The sequence below is a fragment of the Moschus berezovskii genome, chromosome 7 (assembly GCF_049115385.1).
Source record: "Moschus berezovskii isolate FMDL1 chromosome 7, NW_MosBer_1.0, whole genome shotgun sequence".
In the NCBI taxonomy this organism is placed as follows: domain Eukaryota; kingdom Metazoa; phylum Chordata; class Mammalia; order Artiodactyla; family Moschidae; genus Moschus; species Moschus berezovskii.
Genome location: NC_142466.1, coordinates 117,974,961 through 117,992,903, shown reverse-complemented (window position 1 = coordinate 117,992,903; position 17,943 = coordinate 117,974,961). Strand labels below are relative to the sequence as shown.

The 17,943-nt window shown below is 55.8% G+C and overlaps 1 protein-coding gene across 5 annotated transcripts in view; it reads right to left on the bottom strand.

Annotated features, from left to right (window-relative positions):
• GSN (gelsolin) overlaps window positions 1-17,943 on the bottom strand; it is a 59,465-nt gene that overhangs the window by 20,104 nt on the left and 21,418 nt on the right. For 3 of the 5 annotated variants that reach the window (XM_088838327.1, XM_088838328.1, XM_088838329.1), the window contains 2 exons: window positions 7,287-7,491; window positions 6,160-6,314 (listed from right to left, as the gene is read on the bottom strand). In XM_088838327.1, the coding sequence (XP_088694453.1) occupies window positions 6,160-6,314; window positions 7,287-7,482 (351 nt within the window). In that variant the 5' untranslated portion in view covers window positions 7,483-7,491. Of the gene's footprint in view, window positions 1-6,159; window positions 6,315-7,286; window positions 7,492-8,782; window positions 8,822-8,893; window positions 9,061-17,943 lie in introns of those variants that run through there. The other 2 variants (XM_088838325.1, XM_088838326.1) reach the window with 2 other exon arrangements.

Genomic DNA, 17,943 nt, shown 5'->3' with positions numbered 1-17,943 from the left:
TCCAAGATATTCTGCAAGGAAAGGATTCCATGATCAGGGAAGCACAAGGCATGCCCTTCATATGCCCCCTGACTGTTACACAATGCACATCCGCATCATAAAGGCACCGGGAAGTCCAATGGTAAACACACACGCTTGGCATGTTTTAGAGAGCACTTCCCTGCCTTGAGTCAAGATACTGCTTTTCTCTTCCACATCCTGCCCGCAGCTCAAGTGTTCTACAAAACCCGCTTTAAGAAGCGCTCATTAAATCTTTCCCATCCTTCAAGGCTCTCCAGGAAGAGTCAAGACTGTCCCCCTCCCCCATGATGCTGCAGCAACTTCCACCCAGCTGTGCCTTCAGAGGCAGCTGCGGGTAAGGGACAGAGCAACGACCTCAGGTTCAAGTCCCTGCCCTGCCACTAGAGTGCTGGGTGACTTTGGGTGAGTCTCTTGCCCTCTCTGAGCCTCAGGCCTCCTCCTTCTGCAATGCGGATCTAAGCCCCTGCTGTGCCGCCCTCCGCAGTCATCATCAAGTCCCAGGGGAGTTCAGGAGGGCTTCCCAGCAACCATCAAAACTGTCCGTGGGGGACTCAGTGGTGGAGAATCCACCCGCCAATGCAGGAGGCACGGGTTTGATCCCTGCTCTGGACGATCCCACGTGCCTCGGAGCAGCTAAGCCCGTGGCCACAACTATTGAGCCTGTGCTCTGGAGCCCGGGAACCGCACTGCTGAACCCAGACACTGCAAACACTGAAGCCCCAGTGCTCTGAGGCAGGAGACACCCCCGGGGTGAGACGCCCACACGCCACAACTAGAGGAAAACCCGCCCAGCAAGGCCAAGAAAAAAACTACCCTCAGGACAGGAGAAAGTCAAGTGGGCTGGGTGTCCTCATGAGCAGTCCCCAGCCCTGGATGCTCACTGGCCCCAAGTCAGAGCGGAGAAGGTGCTCACAAGCTTCCCATTTTACCCATGAGTATCCTGAAGAAGTGGTCGCAGAGAGTCAGACGTGACTGAGCGATGGAACTGAACTGCACTGATGCAGACCAGCGAGGTGAAGTGACTTACGGGCACTCAGTGAGCACGTGGCAAAGCTACAGAGTGCAACCACGCCTCCCAACTCCAAAGCTGCACACGTCCCGGGCCAGTGAGGCCGGAACTGTGGCCACCGCCCCCCAGGTCCCTTGCTGACACCTCACCTTGCAGGGCAAAGCCAGGTCTGACTTGCTGCACTGAATCCATGAAGGCAAGGGACAAACAGAGTGTGGTTGGGCTCCTGTTACATCTATGCACAGCAAGCAACACAGAACTGGCTGTGACGTGACAGTGCCATTGTGCTGGGCATTCTGCAGGAGCCGCCTGTGAGGGAGGCCTCATTATCACCACCTTTCAGATGCGGAGAACGGTTGCCGGAAGCAGAGAGACTTGCCTGAGATCTCAGAGCTAGTAAGTGGTGGAGCTAGGTTTCAAACCCGGGCGTAAACAAATCTGTAAGGCCCACATTTTCCCTCAACGGCAGGTTTTCTTAGAGCCCAGGCCACTAGGGTCATCCAGGATGGGAGGCAGGAACAAACCACTGTTCTGAGCAAGGTCATCAGGTAGAAACGCGGTTTCCCTGTTGTGAGTGGGAGCGCCCTCTGGTGTCCGTTCTTTGTACCAGCGTGAAGCCTTTCAACAGCACCCCCTGGGTAAGACTCAGCAGGACGGCCTTGATCTTCTCAGAGCCTGTTTTTCCACCTGGCTTCCGAGGACTTCCAACTGGGAAGCATGTAAGGAACGGCAGCTGGGGAAGACGATTCAGTGCCCCATGCTCATCTGGAAGTGACCGCAGAGGCTGCCTCTTACTAAGTCCATGCCAGGCTCCTCTGTCACGGACATGCAATGTGGTCCCCACAAACTCCTGAGGTCGCAAATCTCATCACCCGACTTTTCAGGCAAGAAAACTGAGGTGCAAAGAGGTCCAGCCCCAAGCCCAGCGTCCCAGCTAATTGGTGGAAGTTTTACCCCCAAGTCTGCCCTTCCCGGGGCCAGCCTTGCCCAGAACCTCCTGAGTGTCTACGGGCAATGCTGACCCCGGGACCCCGTATGTGGAGGTAAAGAGACAGTGGATCTGAAAAGCTTTTCCAAAAGGTGCTGAACGGACACACTGACCATTTCCATGGATTCCTTCAGTTCAGTTCAGTTCAGTTCAGTCGCTCAGTCGTGTCTGACTCTCCACGACCCCATGAATCACAGCATGCCAGGCCTCCCTGTCCATCACCAACTCCCGGAGTTCACTCAAACTCATGTCCATAGAGTCGGTGATGCCATCCAGCCATCTCATTCTCTGTCGTCCCCTTCTCCTCCCGCCCCCAACCTTTCAGAGAGGAGGAAGTGGGAAAACGAGGGACGAGAAAGACCCTTAACATTTTTTAATACATCTCTAAAATATTTTACTTGTTTAAGCATGCCTTCTATTTTTTGTCAAAAAAATAGAAACTTTTCTTTTAAAAAAGGAAAAGGGTTGTTCAATGTCATAAATCTCAGCTCCAATAAGTTCTTTGTATATGAATTTATAAATTAAAAAATACAGATTTCTAATGAGTATGGACAGGCATTTCCTAATTAATTAACTCCTCTAATCTTACTGATATAGGAAATTAGACTTGGAAAGATCAGTTAATACAAAAGTAAAAGCAAGCTCTCAGGAGATATCAGTGAATCTCCAAACATAAGGGGCAAGGTTTTTTTTGTAAAATTTTACTATTTTTTATTATTTTTACTTTAATATTTAAGATTGATTGCTGCTTTCTGTGGCCTAATCATTAGTGGATAGAGATTAGCATCAAATTATTTGAACAAAATAGAATATTATTTAAAGCTATTTTCCAAATTAAAGTGAAGATACATACGTATATATCCTTATTGTTTTAGTTGCTAATTTTGTATCTGACTCTTGTGACCCCAGGTGCTGTAGCCCGCCAGGCTCCTCTGTCTGTGGATTTTCTAGGCAAGAATACTGGAGTGGGTTGCCATTTCCTTCTCCAGGAGATCTTACTGACCCAGGGATCGAACCCAGGTCTCTTACATCTTCTGAATTGGCCGGCAGGTTCTTTCCCACCAGTGCCACCTGGGAGGCCAGAATAAATTCTATGTCTATATATAAATATACACATCTATGTGTTCACATACAGAGAGAAAAATTACATACCATTTGGTGTATATCTCCAAGAGTAGAATCATGGGCAACTTTTACTTACTAAAAGCCTTATTTCTATCTTTGACATTTTACAATAAGCATGTACTATACTTGTAGTCTGAAGAAAGGTAAAAGTTATAAAGATCTACCTTTTAAAAATATGTTAAGCTCTTTATAAAACCAAGAAAAACCTATTGATTGGCACTGATCCCCTCCACCCTCTAATTTCCGGGTTCCTTATCTAAAATCAGGAGGGAGGACAGGAAGGATCCAAGGGATTCTGTGGGTTTCCCACTGCATTCCTCGGGGCCAGGGGCTTCCAGCACTCAGCCCAGCCCAGACTCTGCTGGAACAAAGGGTTTCAGATAACCCAGCTCCTTGGGGTCTTTGGGGTTCTATCTGAAAGTCAAGAGGAAGAGGAAGAAGAACAAGAGGAGGAGGAGGAGGGAACAAAAACAGTGCATTTTTAGGATCTGAGGGTCACAGAACAACATCAGACGGGCCCTAGGAAAGCCCTTTCTAGGGGCTGTCATCCCTTCCCTGCCCCTGCTCACACCCCGAGCACAGAACTGGCTGCGAGGAGCAGGCTTTCACAGAAACAAGTCTTGCATAACAAGCGCTGCTCCTCAGAGATCCATAATTGATGAGGGCTCCAGGCCAAGAGCCTTGTGCGGGGCCTGCCGAGGGCGGGGGGTGACCAGAGGACTTGCGGAAGGGGGAAAACAGGACTGGCCGTGGACCTCACGTTCCCACCAAAAGCAGGGCCTTTGAGGACGGAAGCCAAAGGCAGGAGGGGTTGGGAACCCCTCCCATACAGCATCCTCAGAGTACGGTCCAAGAACATCTTGGGAAAATCACCAGAGCGGGGAGGAGACTTGCTAAACATGCAAATTCCTAGGCTCCATCTGAGCTAAGATAAGAGACCAGAGAGTCTTCAAATGTTTCTCTGAACTAGGCCCTTCATATCCGGGTTTAAATCCCAGCTCAATCGCCTGCCAGCTCCGTAAGCCGCTTAGTTTGTCCACAAGTTAAGTCGCTGCCATCCATACAGCAGCACCAGGAAGCGGGCACTGCTGCTCAAGGGGCCTGATAAGCACTTGCTGGAGGGAAGGACGACAGGGAGCGTGCGGCCACCACGCGGAGGCAGCAGCAGGAAGGAGGGCCTTAGGGCCAGTCTCTCCAACTCCCGATGAAGCGCTCCTCACACCTTCTGCTCTAGGAGCTGCAAAAAGTCCTGGTCTTTCTCCCCATCCAGGGCCTGGGTTCCTAACTTCTCTCCTTCTGCTGGTACCAGAGCCCCAGAGGAGATTCCAGAAAGAACGTAGAGCTGGACAGGTCTGTAGAAGGCGCTCTAGGGAGGGGTGAACTGGCCGACAGGGGGCGCTGGGAGGCTCCAGGGAATCCAATCCAGCTTCACCCAGCCCAGGGCTGAGGCCCAGTTCCCAGGACACACCCTGCCCTCTGCTATCTCTAGAGCTTTTCCATCATCTAATCCCTGGTGTGTCAGCTGGGCAGACAGCATCGTGCTAAGTCACTGCTGTCATGTCTGACTCTTTGCGACCCCATGGACTGCAGCCCACCAGGCTCCTCTGTCCATGGGATTCTCCAGGCAAGAACTAGAGTGGGTTGCCTCGCCTTCCTCCAGGGGATCTTCCCCACCCAGGGATGGAACCCATGTCTCTTACATCTCCTGCACGGGCAGGTGGGTTCTTTACCACTAGCGCCACCTGGGAAGCCCTGGTGTGTCAGCTGGGCAGACGGCATCACCACCCTGCTAACACAGAGGAACTGGAGGCCCAGAGATGGACAATGACTTCTCGAAGGTCGCACAGCATATCAGCAGTGTTCTGTTCTGTTCAGTCACTCAGTCGTGTCCGACTCTTTTTGACCCCGGGGACTGTAGCCTACCAGGCTTCTCCATCCATGGGATTCTCCAGGCAAGAATACTGGAGTGGGTTACCATTTCCTTCTCCAGGGGATCTTCCCGACACAGGGATCGAACCTGGGTCTCCCGCATTGGAGGCAGACGCGTTAACCTCTGAGCCACCAGGGATGAGGCTTAATACCTGCCCTGGATCCCTGCTCACAAAAGGCAGACTGGTGTACTGGGAAAAAGCTGGGAGTCAGGAAATGTGGGCTCTGTCCTGGCTCGGAGACTGACTTGCTGTGTGACCTGGACCATTCCTTAACCTCTCTGTGCCTCAGTTTCTCCTCCCTCCCTTGAAATAAGAGGCTGCCTTCTGACGTTAAGGCCATCGAAGCTTGTGATCCGTTCCCTATCCTGACCAAAGAGAACCCCCGCCACGCAACACCAGCTTTCCAGGAGCCCTTCCAAGAGGCCAAGCCCCGTGCACGGCATCTTCCAGCTGTGCCTTCACCAAACCCTCTCCCCAGGCCTGAAGGGCAGGTCCAAGTGGCTCTCATGTAACCGAAGAGGACAAGGAGGCTCAGGGAGGCCAAGTGGCTTGCCAGAAGTCACAATATATTGGCAACAGCCTCTTGGGGCTCCCAGCATGGCTCTGCTCAGCCGCACGTGACTAGGGGCTGGAGCTCAGAGTCTCAGAGTTCAACAAACAGAAAGAGAATGGGATCAAGGGTCCCCTTTCAAATATCGAAAATAGGCCGCTCTGCTGACAGGGCCTCAGAACTAAAGGATATAGGCTGAAGCCCTGGGCATGCTAGGCTTGCACAGGGCAAATGCTGTGCATAGGGCGTAGGGCCCCTATGGCCCGCCTTTTCCTGCCGGGGTGAGGAAAAACCACCTTGGGGAGTGATGGAAATTGTCTTCTCTCAGTTTAATGAGAAACCAGAGGCTCAGAGAGGGCGTGTGGTTTGTCCAAGGTCACAAAGCTAGCAAGGCCTGAAACTCAAAGCCAGGGCTAGCCAGCTCCAGGGGCTGAGCTCCGGCCTACCTGCCTACACACTTGCACAAGGCTGAAAGGCGGACGGGCAGGAGCGAGCCCGGCCACTGGAGCCGGTGTGCCCGCTGCCCGGCACCCACCTTGTACTTGAGGCCGGACTTGAAGTAGCCGAGGAAGGTGGCCGACTCGAAGCCCTGGACTTCGCGGTGCTGCACTGCCCGGCCGTTCAGGTGGTCGTCCAGCTGCACAGTGAAGATGGCGGCTGCCCCGCTCTCGTCCTGGCTGCATTCATTGCCTGCGGACATCAGAGCGGCGTGAGCCTGGCTCCTGGCCAGCGGCCCCAGCCGCCCACAGAGGAGGGGGTCTGGAACCCCCGCAGTGCCCCAGCCTGGCTGGAGAAGCTGGGGAAACGCCCTGCCTCTTGTAAGCCTCAGTGAATCCATCTGTATAATGGGGGAAGCGGGAGTTGACTCCAAGGTCTCTAAGAGTCCTCCCAGCACTCACTCACCCGAGGTCAGGCCAGGGAGCATCAGAGAAATCAAGGCACAGGGAGGGGCCAGGACTCACAGGGTCACACAGAAGAGCTGCAGCAGGACTTCAGGCTCCCGACTCAGAAGGGAAAACTAGAAGCTGGCTGGAAAGGGTGGGTCCTGGGTTTCTAAGTCATCGCCCGTTCTGAGTCCATAGATAGTGGCCTGTTTAACCCTCACAACAGTCCTACAAGGGAGTCCGGTGCAATCATCACATCCAATTACAGAGACACTGAATGTCTTGCCAAAGGGCAGAGCTGGCGTCTGAACTTGGGGAGGCTGCCTCTAGAGTCTTGGGAACACGTAACCAAGGGACTGGCACATACTTGATGCTCAGTAGTCACTAAATTCCCTTTGGCGCTTCCTGGGGACCAGGTCTCAAAGGCCTGTCTTTACAGCGGAGGGGCGCGGTGCGGGGCGCGGGGCGCGGTGCGGGGCGCGGTGCGGGGCGGTGCGGGGCGGTGCGGGGTGCGGGGCGCGGGGCGCGGGGCGGGGCGGTGCGGGGTGCGGGGCGCGGGGCGCGGGGCGGGGCGGGGCGGGGTGCGGGGCGGGGTGCGGTGCGGGGCGCGGGGCGCGGGGCGGGGCGGGGCGGGGTGCGGGGCGCGGTGCGGGGCAGGGCGCGGTGCGGGGCGCGGTGCGGGGCGCGGTGCGGGGCGGTGCGGGGCGGGGCGGGGCGCGGGGCGGGGCGGGGTGCGGGGCGCGGGGCGCAGGGCGGGGCGCGGGGCGGGGCGTCTCACCCAGCCAGTAGTGGAGATCGTACTGCAGGTTGCCATTCCTCAGCTGCACCGTCCTCAGGATGACATAGGCGTCGCCTGTGAAGAAGTCTCCGTAGAGGTTGGGGGGCACCGGAACCAGATCGAACTTCTCCACGCGCCAGATCTGCAGGCCGGGCTCCTTCCCCGCCTTGAGGAACTCGGGGTGTTCCACCACCATGCTGCCCGGCTGCAAGAGACAGGGCAGAGCCTGAGCGGGGGCAGGGACCGCGGCGGGGACAGACCCTGGGGCACGAGGGAGGCTGGTTTCCAGCGCCAAGAGCACCTCACTGGAGCCTGACTCTCCCCACCGCGTCACAGGACCCCGCCCGCCCGCGACGAGTGAGCGCACAGGGCAGAGCTTAGGCTCCAAGCCCTGCCCCGGCCAGCATCTCGCTCCTTCTCGTCTCCCTGGTGATGGGGGGACAGAAGGCCCTCCCTCCCTTCTCCCTTCCTGTCTTAGTGCCAATTGGATGCAACAGCTGAGGCACAGGGGGTGAAGCCAGGGGCCCCCAGCTAGGAAATGACAGAGCAGGAACTGGCCCAGCCTCCAAGAGCTTTGGGACCCCGGGGCGACCCCCCAGATGGCAGTGGTAGATCTGGGGGTGGCCAGCATCCTCAGTGGCCCTGAGAAATAGAAGAGTCCTCATAGAGTTCATTATCCAGCTCCACCCTGCAGATCGGGAGACTGAGGCCCCAAGTGGGGAGGGCACTGGCCCAAGGCCACACGGCCTGTCTGCTGTGGCTCTTTTCCCCCACACCCCATCCACGTCCCCATCACACCTCCAAGAACGGCCTAGATGGCTGAGCCCAAGCGGCCTCCTGCGCTGTCTGCCTCCTCCCTCTTGCCCCTAAAGCCCCACCCCACCCCCAAATTCCATTTCTTGGAACAGGCAGAAGGACGCAGCCGGGGTCTGCGGGAGCCTGTTGGAGACGAGGTGGTGGAGAACGGGGGACAGGCGGTCAGACCATGCACGGGGGCTGGAAACGGAGCAGAGCGGCATGGTTAGCTGGGAGTCAGAGGAGGGCAGTCAGCAGGAGCGGGTCACCTCGGGCCGGATCTGGTGGAAGAAGTCAAAAAAACCAGACGGGAGAACTCAGGCAGAGGAGTGAAGAACATGAAGGAACAGCTGGAGGGAAGAGAAACCAGACGAGGCAGAGGCGGTGTCAGAGACGGGAGAGGAGAAGGAACAGTGATGAAGGGACGCAGGCGAAGGTGAGACAGCCCAGGAAAGAGAGAGGGGAATCCTGTGAGAAATCAGATGAGAAAGACTCTGAAATGAAAGGAGAAATCCCAGAGGGAAGGCGAGAAATGAGGCAGAGGGAAGGAGAAATCAGGCGGCAGAGATGGGTAAGAAGTCAGAAGGCAGCGCAGAGGGAAGAAATCCGGCCAAGGTGAGGTTAGCCTGTTGGGAGGGAAACAGCCAGGCTGAGGCTCCCACCCATCCACCGGAGCCCCGGAAGCAGCAAGAGATACTTACAAAGCAACAAAACAGTTTTTCCATTCTAGACCTGAATTACTCCCCTTTTCCTAGCGCTGTATCTGCAAGAACTTACAATAAAGAGTTACTCCGGGGGCCCCGGGCACTCACCCGCGCCTCGCTCACCCGCCCCTGCGGCGCCCGCGCCTGGGTGGCCCCCCGCGCTGGGGTGGCCGCGCGGGCCGGCGGCGACAGTGCGCCCAGCGCCAGGACCAGCGCGCCCAGCAGCGCGCAGCGATGCGCAGCCATGGCAGCGACCCAGGAGGCAGGCAGAGGGCAGCCAGGCTGCCCGGCTCGCCCCGACCTTAAGTAGCCGCCCGGCCCACTCCGCCCAAGCCGGAGACCGCCCTGTTTGGGAGGGCGGAGGGCCGGGCCGGCCCCCGCCGGCCGGGGAGGGGCGGGAATCTGGCCTGGATTTTTTAAGAGACATCGGGGTTCCCATCAGGACCGACCCAACGGGTGCGGCCGCCCCTTCACTCCAGCTCCGGGGTGGAGACCAGGCACAGGGCCTGGCATACAGCAGGTGCTAACTTAGTGCACACTAAATGGACACACGCATGAACGGCAGGGGTCCACCCAGCTTGGCTTCCTGTGTGATCCACGCAGGACCACTCCACTCTCCACCCCTAACTTCTCCAGCAAAAAAATCACAGGAGCTAAGGAAGAGGTATTGAAGGTTTTCAGCATCACATGAACATCCTTTATGGACTGGGTACTGTTCACAGCCCCATTCTACAGAGGTGGAAACTGAGCTCAGAATGGTCAAGCAATGTGCACACAACTAGGAAATGAAAGTCAAGACCGGCCCCCAGGTGGTCCGGGTGGGTGGCCCACTTAGGCAGCATGTGGCTGTCACCAGCTAAGGACACGGTTCAGGGGGCTGACCTTCACTGGACCCTTGAGCAAGGCAGAGAGGGGCGAGCATAGATCTCTCCACTTCTGGGACTGCAGGCTCGATTTTACTCAAAACCACGCTTCTTTCCTTCCTCATTAAAAAGTTACTTTTTACTTAAAACAAATGATTTTGGGCTGCTCTGGGGGTTGCGCCTCGGTGCACCGGGGCTTTCTGGGGCTGCAGCAGGCAGGGGCTGCGCATCCCGTCGGGGGCACGGGCTTCTCCCTGTGCTGCCTTCTCTTCCTGCGGAACACTGGCTCCAGCAGTTGTGGCCCACAGCCTCATTGCCCCAAGGCATATGATGTCTTCCCTGACCATGTCCCCTGCCTTGGCAGGTGGATTCTTAACCACTGGGCCACCAGGGAAGTCTAAGAGTTATTTGTTAAAAGTCTGTTTTTAATCAAAACCTAAAAGTCACTTTATTTATACAAAGTTTCACCTCTCAAGCGCTTACTTGTACCTCCAGGCAACCAGCCCACTTCTGTCTTCCCCCTTCAGCAGATGGTTTCGTGGTCTGCCTTCATGCTGTAGGTAACCAGCCTTTGTTGTCTGGGGTTTGGGGGTGGGGTGGGGGCTGTTTGTTTTGTTTTCACTCCTGTGTTTTCAGTTTTAGATCCCATCTGTGGTTCTCTCCGGGGAAGACAAGGATTCGCGCCTCCTCCCCTTTGCCCAGGCTCCGTTCCCATCCCTTATTCTCCTCCTGGAGCCTTACAGTCATTGGGTTGTAAGTGCTATTCAGGCTCATCCAGGCCTGCTTCCCATCTTCAACAAGCCCTCTTTCCACCCTCCCACTGCTCTGCTGGACTCAATTTCTCTGTTTCCTAGTTCCCTTTGCATTCCACATCTTCTCAGTAACAGGGAAACGCAATGGCAGGGAAGAGAACAAAGGAGCTGGAGAGCTGGGTTTGACACCCACCTCCACTGTAAGTTACTTGCTTCCTCTCTGCCTCAGTCTCCTCATCTAGTAAATGGGTATAAAGTGGTTGCTGAGAATCAAACCCGTCTGTGTGTGTGAAAACGGCCTTGTCTGCCAGTGAGTAAATGGGAGTTGCTGTCCTTCCCCACGAGCTCCAGTCATCCGTCCCAGCTCCTCCTGGAGCCCAGCTTCTGTCTAATCAGGCTGAAGTCTGCCCTCCATCACCCACAACTCCCTCCCATTTAAGGGGGACTGCGGGTCAGATAAAGGGCTAAAGGAACACACACAGAGGAGATAAATCAGACTGCAGGGATTATAAGAAGGCTTCATGGACAAAGGGACTTGTGACCTGGGCCTTGAAGGACACGGAGGAGGGAGATTGAGAAGAGAGGCATTCCGGGGGAGGGAACAGCAAGGGCAAAGGGCAAGCAAATGCAGGCCACTGCAGTGACTGATAGGGATCCTGTCTGAAACACCGGGATAGGAAGCGGAAGAGATGAGGCTCGGAAGAGATGAGGCTCGGAAGCGCGGCAGAGGTCACAAGGGCCCGTGTGCCACGCTCGAGTCTGAATGTTTTCCTGAGACATATACGGGTACAGGTGAAGAGTTTCTCAGAGAGCCTGCTTTTTGCTTTATTTACTTGTTTATTTTTGGCTGCACTGGGTCTTCATGACTGTGAGCGGGCTTTCTCTAGTTGCAGCAGACGGGGGCTACTCTTCGTTGCAACGCGCAGGCTTCTCCTTGCAGCGGCTTCTCTTGTTGCAGAGCATGGACGCCATAGCGCCGGCTCCAGAGTCGTGGTGCACGGGTTCAGCTGCCCCGCGGCATGTGGAAGCTTCGCAGACCAGGGATCCAGCCTGTCTCCCCTGCACTGGCAGGTGGATCCTAATCCACGGGCCCACCGGGGAAACCCCTGAAGAGTCTGAATCTCATCTTAGTGTCTGTGGGGACCCACAAGAGGTCCCCGACTTCTCAAGGCTGTATGTCCAGTCCTGGGTCTGCAGAGCCTGCACTGATGTCTCTGGCCTAAATTCAGAGAGCACTTCCCTCTCCCTCGGCATTTGGAGGGTGATAAAACCCCACTGTTCTCATTCGCGCCTGATGGAAGCATAACCCAGTTTCCCCGCTCTGCAGAGCAACTGACATCTATACAAATTCAAAACCCCAATGTGACAACAGTGCCGTTTCCTTCAGAGTGACTCACAGAGGAACACAAACACATACGCGCAAGGATGTTCACTGAAGCACTGTTGGAAGAAAACTGGAAAGGACCCAACGGTCCCGGTTATATAAATTATGGAGCCGCCATACGATGGGCCACTCTGCAGCTGTGCCAAAAGGACGAGCTAGTGCAGACCGCGCCCAGCACACAGCAGGCAGTCAGCAGACGTGGAGCGATCTCAGAGTGCAGAGAGCAGAGTGGACAGCGACTCCACGGTGGCTCCTCTCTCCTGATTAACAGGGGTGTCTGTTTGTGCGTACATTTTCTCCTTAAGAAAATCAAGAGAGTAAACACCAAACTGTCACATCAGCTTGTTTGAAAGAGAGGATGAATCTGGAGTTAGGCACCCACATCACTGCCGTTGGCATGAGTGAACACTTTAGGGTGATGAAAACGTTCCAACGCTGGATTACAGTGATGATTACCCAACCGAAAAAGGTACTAAAAACCAAACCAGAACGCTGTCCGCTTACAATGGGTGAATTGTTAATGGTAGCTATATTACACCTCAGTATGCGGAGAAGGCAATGGCAAGCCACTCCAGTACTCTTGCCTGGAAAATCCCATGGATGGAGGAGCCTGGTAGGCTGCAGTCCATGGGGTCGCTAAGGGTCGGACACGACTGAGCGACTTCACTTTCACTTTTCACTTTCACACATTGGAGAAGGAAATGGCAACCCACTCCAGTGTTCTTGCCTGGAGAATCCCAGGGATGGGGGAGCCTGGTGGGCTTCCATCTATGGGGTCGCACAGAGTCGGACACGACTGACGTGACTTAGCAGCAGCAGCAGCAGCATACTTGTGTGAAAAAATTTTTCAAGGTGCTATAGGGTTTGAAACTATTTACAAGTGTTTCTCCGATGTAGTTTTTTTTTTTAATTAAAGACTGATCTAGGAATAATACCTTGAAAATAGATACAGTAATATCTGCTCATGAGACAATTTGTAAAGTTCAAACCAGCAGGAAGAGGAAGTTTCCTTGTCATCCCCAGTCACCTCCACCCCCACCTCAAGTGAGCCTGAGCCGGCATCCAGCCCAGCCGAGCAGCCCCTTCTGCTCAGCTGGAAATTAACAGAGGGCTGGCGTGGCTCAGCCTTGGTCCCAGGGGTCATGGCCCACCAGCCCGGGGTCACTGACCCCAGGTTAATGATCACAAAGGCCCCTGCAAGCTGTGCCTGTCACATAGCTCTGTAGCCTGGGTCCCTGGCGCTGGAGACGCATGGAACAGGCCCTGGCCCCTGCCCTCAGGGCACCCATGGCCTGGAAACTCTCACTGCAGGGCAGTGATGTGCGGAGACTGTGATGGGACCACAGGCCCCCGGGCTCCCTGCCTGGAAGGGGATGTACAGGTTCAGAAGAGCGGGGAGAGCTCAAGTGCAAAAGAAAAACCTCTCAGTAGGAAGGAGGAGCTCACCACCCAGTGCCAGGCTTGCCTCTGCTGCTGATTTCCCGGGTGGTTTTGGGCAAAGCACCGTCCTTATCTGCTCTTCAGGGTCTCCATACGGAAAAGAACGGCCAGGCCCTGCAGCTCTGACTTTGGGAACTCTCGTTCTCAGCCCCAGCATTCCCCAGATCCTGGCTCTGTGACCATATCGGGAACCTACAGGTCTCTGAGCCTCAAAGTTCCCACCTGTAAAATGGGGACACTTGTCCAGGGTGCCTCTACAGGTCCTTCTGAAGCAGACAGTGCAGAGCCCCTGACCTACACAAGGGGGGCATAGCATCACTAATAGCTGCATGCCCCCGTACCTCTGGGCCTGGGTATCTCTGGGAGAAGACAGGGAGGAAAGGAGGCGGGCTCTGACACTGAGTCTCTTCACAGCAAGCAGGAAACAGACTCAGGGAGATCCAGGCACTTGCTCAGGGACCTTCAGCTGAAAAGAGGCCCTGCTGGGATTCCAGCTCAAGTCTGGCTGGCTCCAGTGCCCAGGCTCTACCTGGGACTCAGGCAGGACCCGGGCAGCAAGGAACAACAGTACCTATTACAGGTGAAGGGCTGCAGCTGCTGACCCAGGCAAGCCCAAGCCAACCCTGGCAGCCCGGACTCTCTGGGGCAGCGTCCCTACCACACCTCCCTGGTTGAAGAGGGCGCCCCAGGAAAGCCCTCCAGCCCTGCACCTGAGAGAGCACCCAGGACAGAGGCGTGACTGGGAAGGTGCCCGGGCTGCAGCCTCTGGGCGGAGGGTGACCCATGGCATCTACACTCTGTGCCACTCCCAGGGTGTACAGGGCACGCAGGCCGGGCATGGCCCCCTGTACCGGGAGCAGCCCTGCTCTGCCACCACTCGCTGTGCAAGTACATCCTAGCCCCTGCCCTTCTCTGAACCTCAAGAGACCCCCTTGCGCTCTGAGCTCAAGTGTTTCTGGCTCCTGCCTAGCGCTCCACACAGTAGGCAGTTTTCAGCATCCAACCACATCCCTCCCCTGCAGTTCGACACAGGACTGCCACCGCCCACCACCAACTTTGGCCCTGCTCCCTTGGAGACCTTAGGCTAGCCTGTGTGTCTCCGTGGGCCTCCCAAGGCAGCCACGAGCGCCAGGAGGAGGCAGCCTCACCCCCGCCCCCGGCCGCAGTGTACAGAAGGCCTCGGCCACTCCTGGAAGACACCACCCTGTTCTCTTCTCTTCGCACCAAACACTGTTGTTCTCGATTTGCAAGCAGCCGGCCACTCACGAGCAGCCCCCTCTTTCGGAGCTTGTTTGCTTTCTGGCTTACGGCTGGGTTCTGGGTCCTCCTGGGAACACCCGCCCTGCTGGCCAGGGTTTTGTTAAATAGGACAACGGTCAGTAAACAGAAAAGCTGGTTATGAAACCTGGTAAAACTGGACAGGGCCTCAGCATGGGGAGCCCTGGGGACCTGAAAGAACATGTGTTTTAGAATCTGGGAGACTCAGCGCCTGTGACCAGGGCCTCAGTTCCCTTATCTGTAAAATGGGGAGCTCACAGGGCAGTGAGGAAGGCCAAGGCTGACACACAACACAGTCGGAGCTCCGAGTTAGTGCCCCGTGTGAGAGCTGGCTTCTTTGCACAGAGGCCGCTCAGCATGTACACACCATGTGTGAGCAGGTAGTGGTGCCGGAAAGGTTACAGATTTCACAGTGAGATTCTTGAGCTCAGGTCCAGGCTGTGTGACCCAGAGCAAGATGCTTTCCCTCTCTGAGCGCTGGGTCATTCACTTGTAGAAAAGGACAGTACTGCCCAGGTGCAGGGTGGTTGGGAGCTCTGAAGCAAGTAGCACAGAGTAGGGCTTGTTTGTAGCAATGTTCAACAGTCCACCCTCTCTTTGCAGACTGTGACCCCAAGAGCGAGAGTGTAACTTCTCAGAGTCACTTAGCGAGCACCAGGCAGGGCAGAGGTCTCCGTTCCCAGGCCAGAGCCCATGACATGGCCCCCAGGAAGGGCCAGCTGGACCTCTGCCCTGGCTCCGTCCATCCCGGGCATGGACAGCTGTTGGGGAGACGGCCAGTGAGGCTTGGCTGAAGCCACCTCCAAGAGGCCGCCTCTCCCAGGGCCCGAAGCCACTGGCTTTTTCCCAGCTTCCGGAGGCTACCCCACCTAGTGCCGAGAGCCAGGACAGGACGTTCAGAAAGGGCTGACCCTGTCGCTTCCTGACCCCGTGCCCTGGGAGCAGCTAGATCTGGCCACAGGTGTGAGCCAGGGCCCTGCCTGCCAGGGTCCCCTTTGAAGTTGGTCTCCCCTTCTCGGGGGAGGCAGCAGCCCTGGGAGGCTGCAAACAGCTGCAAACAACTGTCCCCTAGCTGCCCCAGGACCCCACAGCCCACCAACAGAGAAGTCCAGGCACAAACACACATCAGCGGCAGGACAAGGAGGCCCCACTCCAGGCACCAGGACAGGATGGGGGACACAGCCTCCGCCTGCCAACCTCCCGGGGCAGCAGGGCCTACGGGGCCCCAACTAGAGTCAGAACCAGCAACAGCCGCAGGAGGCAGCGCCCTGCTGCAGAGGGGAAGGGCTTCCCAGCAGCAAGAAAAACAGTCTATGTGACTGTGCAAAGAGCTCCCGCCAGGAAAATCTGGGTATAAATCCCTGATCTGCCACTTCCAGCTGTGCAGCTTCTGCTCTCTGAGCCTCAATTTCCTCATCTGTAAAATGGGATTAGACTAGCTTCTTGCTGGGGTTGCTGCGACAATCTTATAAAGTAAAAGACGTTTGGGGCTTAGCACAGTGCGCACGTATAAAGGAAGCCGTGGTGGTTGTTTGCTGGGGGCTTAGGAAGCCTCTGTTAATACCGCTCTAACCCTCAAGTTCCTTACGTATAAAATCAGGGTTAAAATGTCTTTTTAAAAGGTGAGTGGAAGGATTTTTCTGGTGGTCCAGTGAGTAGGACGCTGTGCTCCCAATGCAGGGGCCCAAGTTCGTCTCTGGTCGGGGAACTAGACCCCACATGCCACCACTAAGACCTGCAGAGCCAAATAAAGAAACAAAACACATTTTACTGAGGCTTGAAGGAGACCATAAATGTGGAAGATCCTAGGATCATGCCCGACATGAGACAGAGGTTCAAAAATGCCAGTATCCTCGCCCTTCTCCCAGTGAGATAAGGAGTGGCCCAGTGGTGACCCAGCCAAGGAGAAGCAAGTGATGAGCAAACCAGCCCATCCCTAAAGACCCTTCGAGCCCTGGAACTTTTATAAGATTCTGAAAGGAACAGCAAGAGACAAAATATGTTTGTGCCTCTGGTCAAGCAAGGTTCCCTACCCTACCCCCGCGCCACCTCCCCGATCTGTCTGGGGATCAAGTTGATCCTTCAGCAGCTCCTGAGGCCGATAATCACCACGATGGGAACCACAGTGTCAGGACCTCAGGGGACGGTGACAGGTCCCTCCTGCCGCAAGCTGCAAATGGAGCCTTTCTCTGTCCCAAAGCCCCTCACAGCCAGCAACGGCGGGAGCCCACCCTCCGGGCACCAGTTTGCACCCTGCAGGCAGAACTTCTGAGACTCATGAAGGGGACAGAGGAGACAGCACAGAACCCAGAACAGCGAGGGGAGCCTCGGCCAGCTCAGGGTACCAAGAATGACCAGCAGGGTGAGGACTGCAAACCTCCATCCAGGGGAAAAACAAGACGATGTCCAGGTTGAGTATGGTCAGAGCCCCAATCCCTAGCTCAGGGGGCACCTGGGCAAACGAGCGTTTCAATTTCCTCCTCTATAAGATGGGGTGATGAGTCCTACCCTGGGGGTCATCTGGGAAAGCTGAAAGAGCTCCTGGTACACAGCAGGCACTCAATAACCACAACAACCCCCAGCACGTGTCTAGGCCTGCAAACACACCACTGGCCTCCCGTACCCAGCCTTGACTTTCATCACTGCATCCTTGCCTCCAATGCAGGGGAGGGCTGGAGGGTCCCAGCCAAGGCCCAGAGACCTGGAGGTGCAGCTGGTGCCAAGGACAGGGACACATGTCAGGAGAGGGTCTCCAGCCAGCACTTCAAGAGCCCACTTACCTCCCACTCCATCCACAAATCTCTTCATGACGCCCTCCCCTCTCCTCTGGTCTGCTCCCACCCCAAGGAACAAGGGCTCGATTCCAGCCCTCTCTCTTACTACTTAGGTAACCCTGGGCAAAGTGACTCAACTTTTCTGAGCCTGGGTCCTTGGGTACAGAATCGCCAGATTATCTCCCAGGCCTACTGGAACTTGATACCGGTAAAATTCAGTTATGGAAAAAATCGAAGTGCTATAGCGTGGTTAGAAATCCTTTGCAATTTATCTCAAACGTTGAACTGCAATAGAACTACCAGAGATTCAAAGATATATTTTATCCTGGCTAATCCCTTTCATTTTAATAAGGCTTTTTAAAAACGTCCTTTCCGCTCTCAAACATAAACAGAGGTATAAGACTGGAATGCTTGTGTTCCTTTCCCAGCTCAAGGAATAAGCATCACCAGCTGGAAGAAATAATGAAATCCAGTCCAGAGAGCACAGGGCCTGGCACGTGATAGAGCTCCAGAGTGGGCGTGACCTCCGCCGGAGTGGGTGTGGCCTCCTCCGGAATGGGCGTGGCCTCTGCAGGAATGGGTGTGGCCTCCTATCCCCAGGGGTGCTTCCTACCTCACCTCCATCGGGTGTCTCCCCAATCACCCGCATCATCTTCTAGGTGCCCCC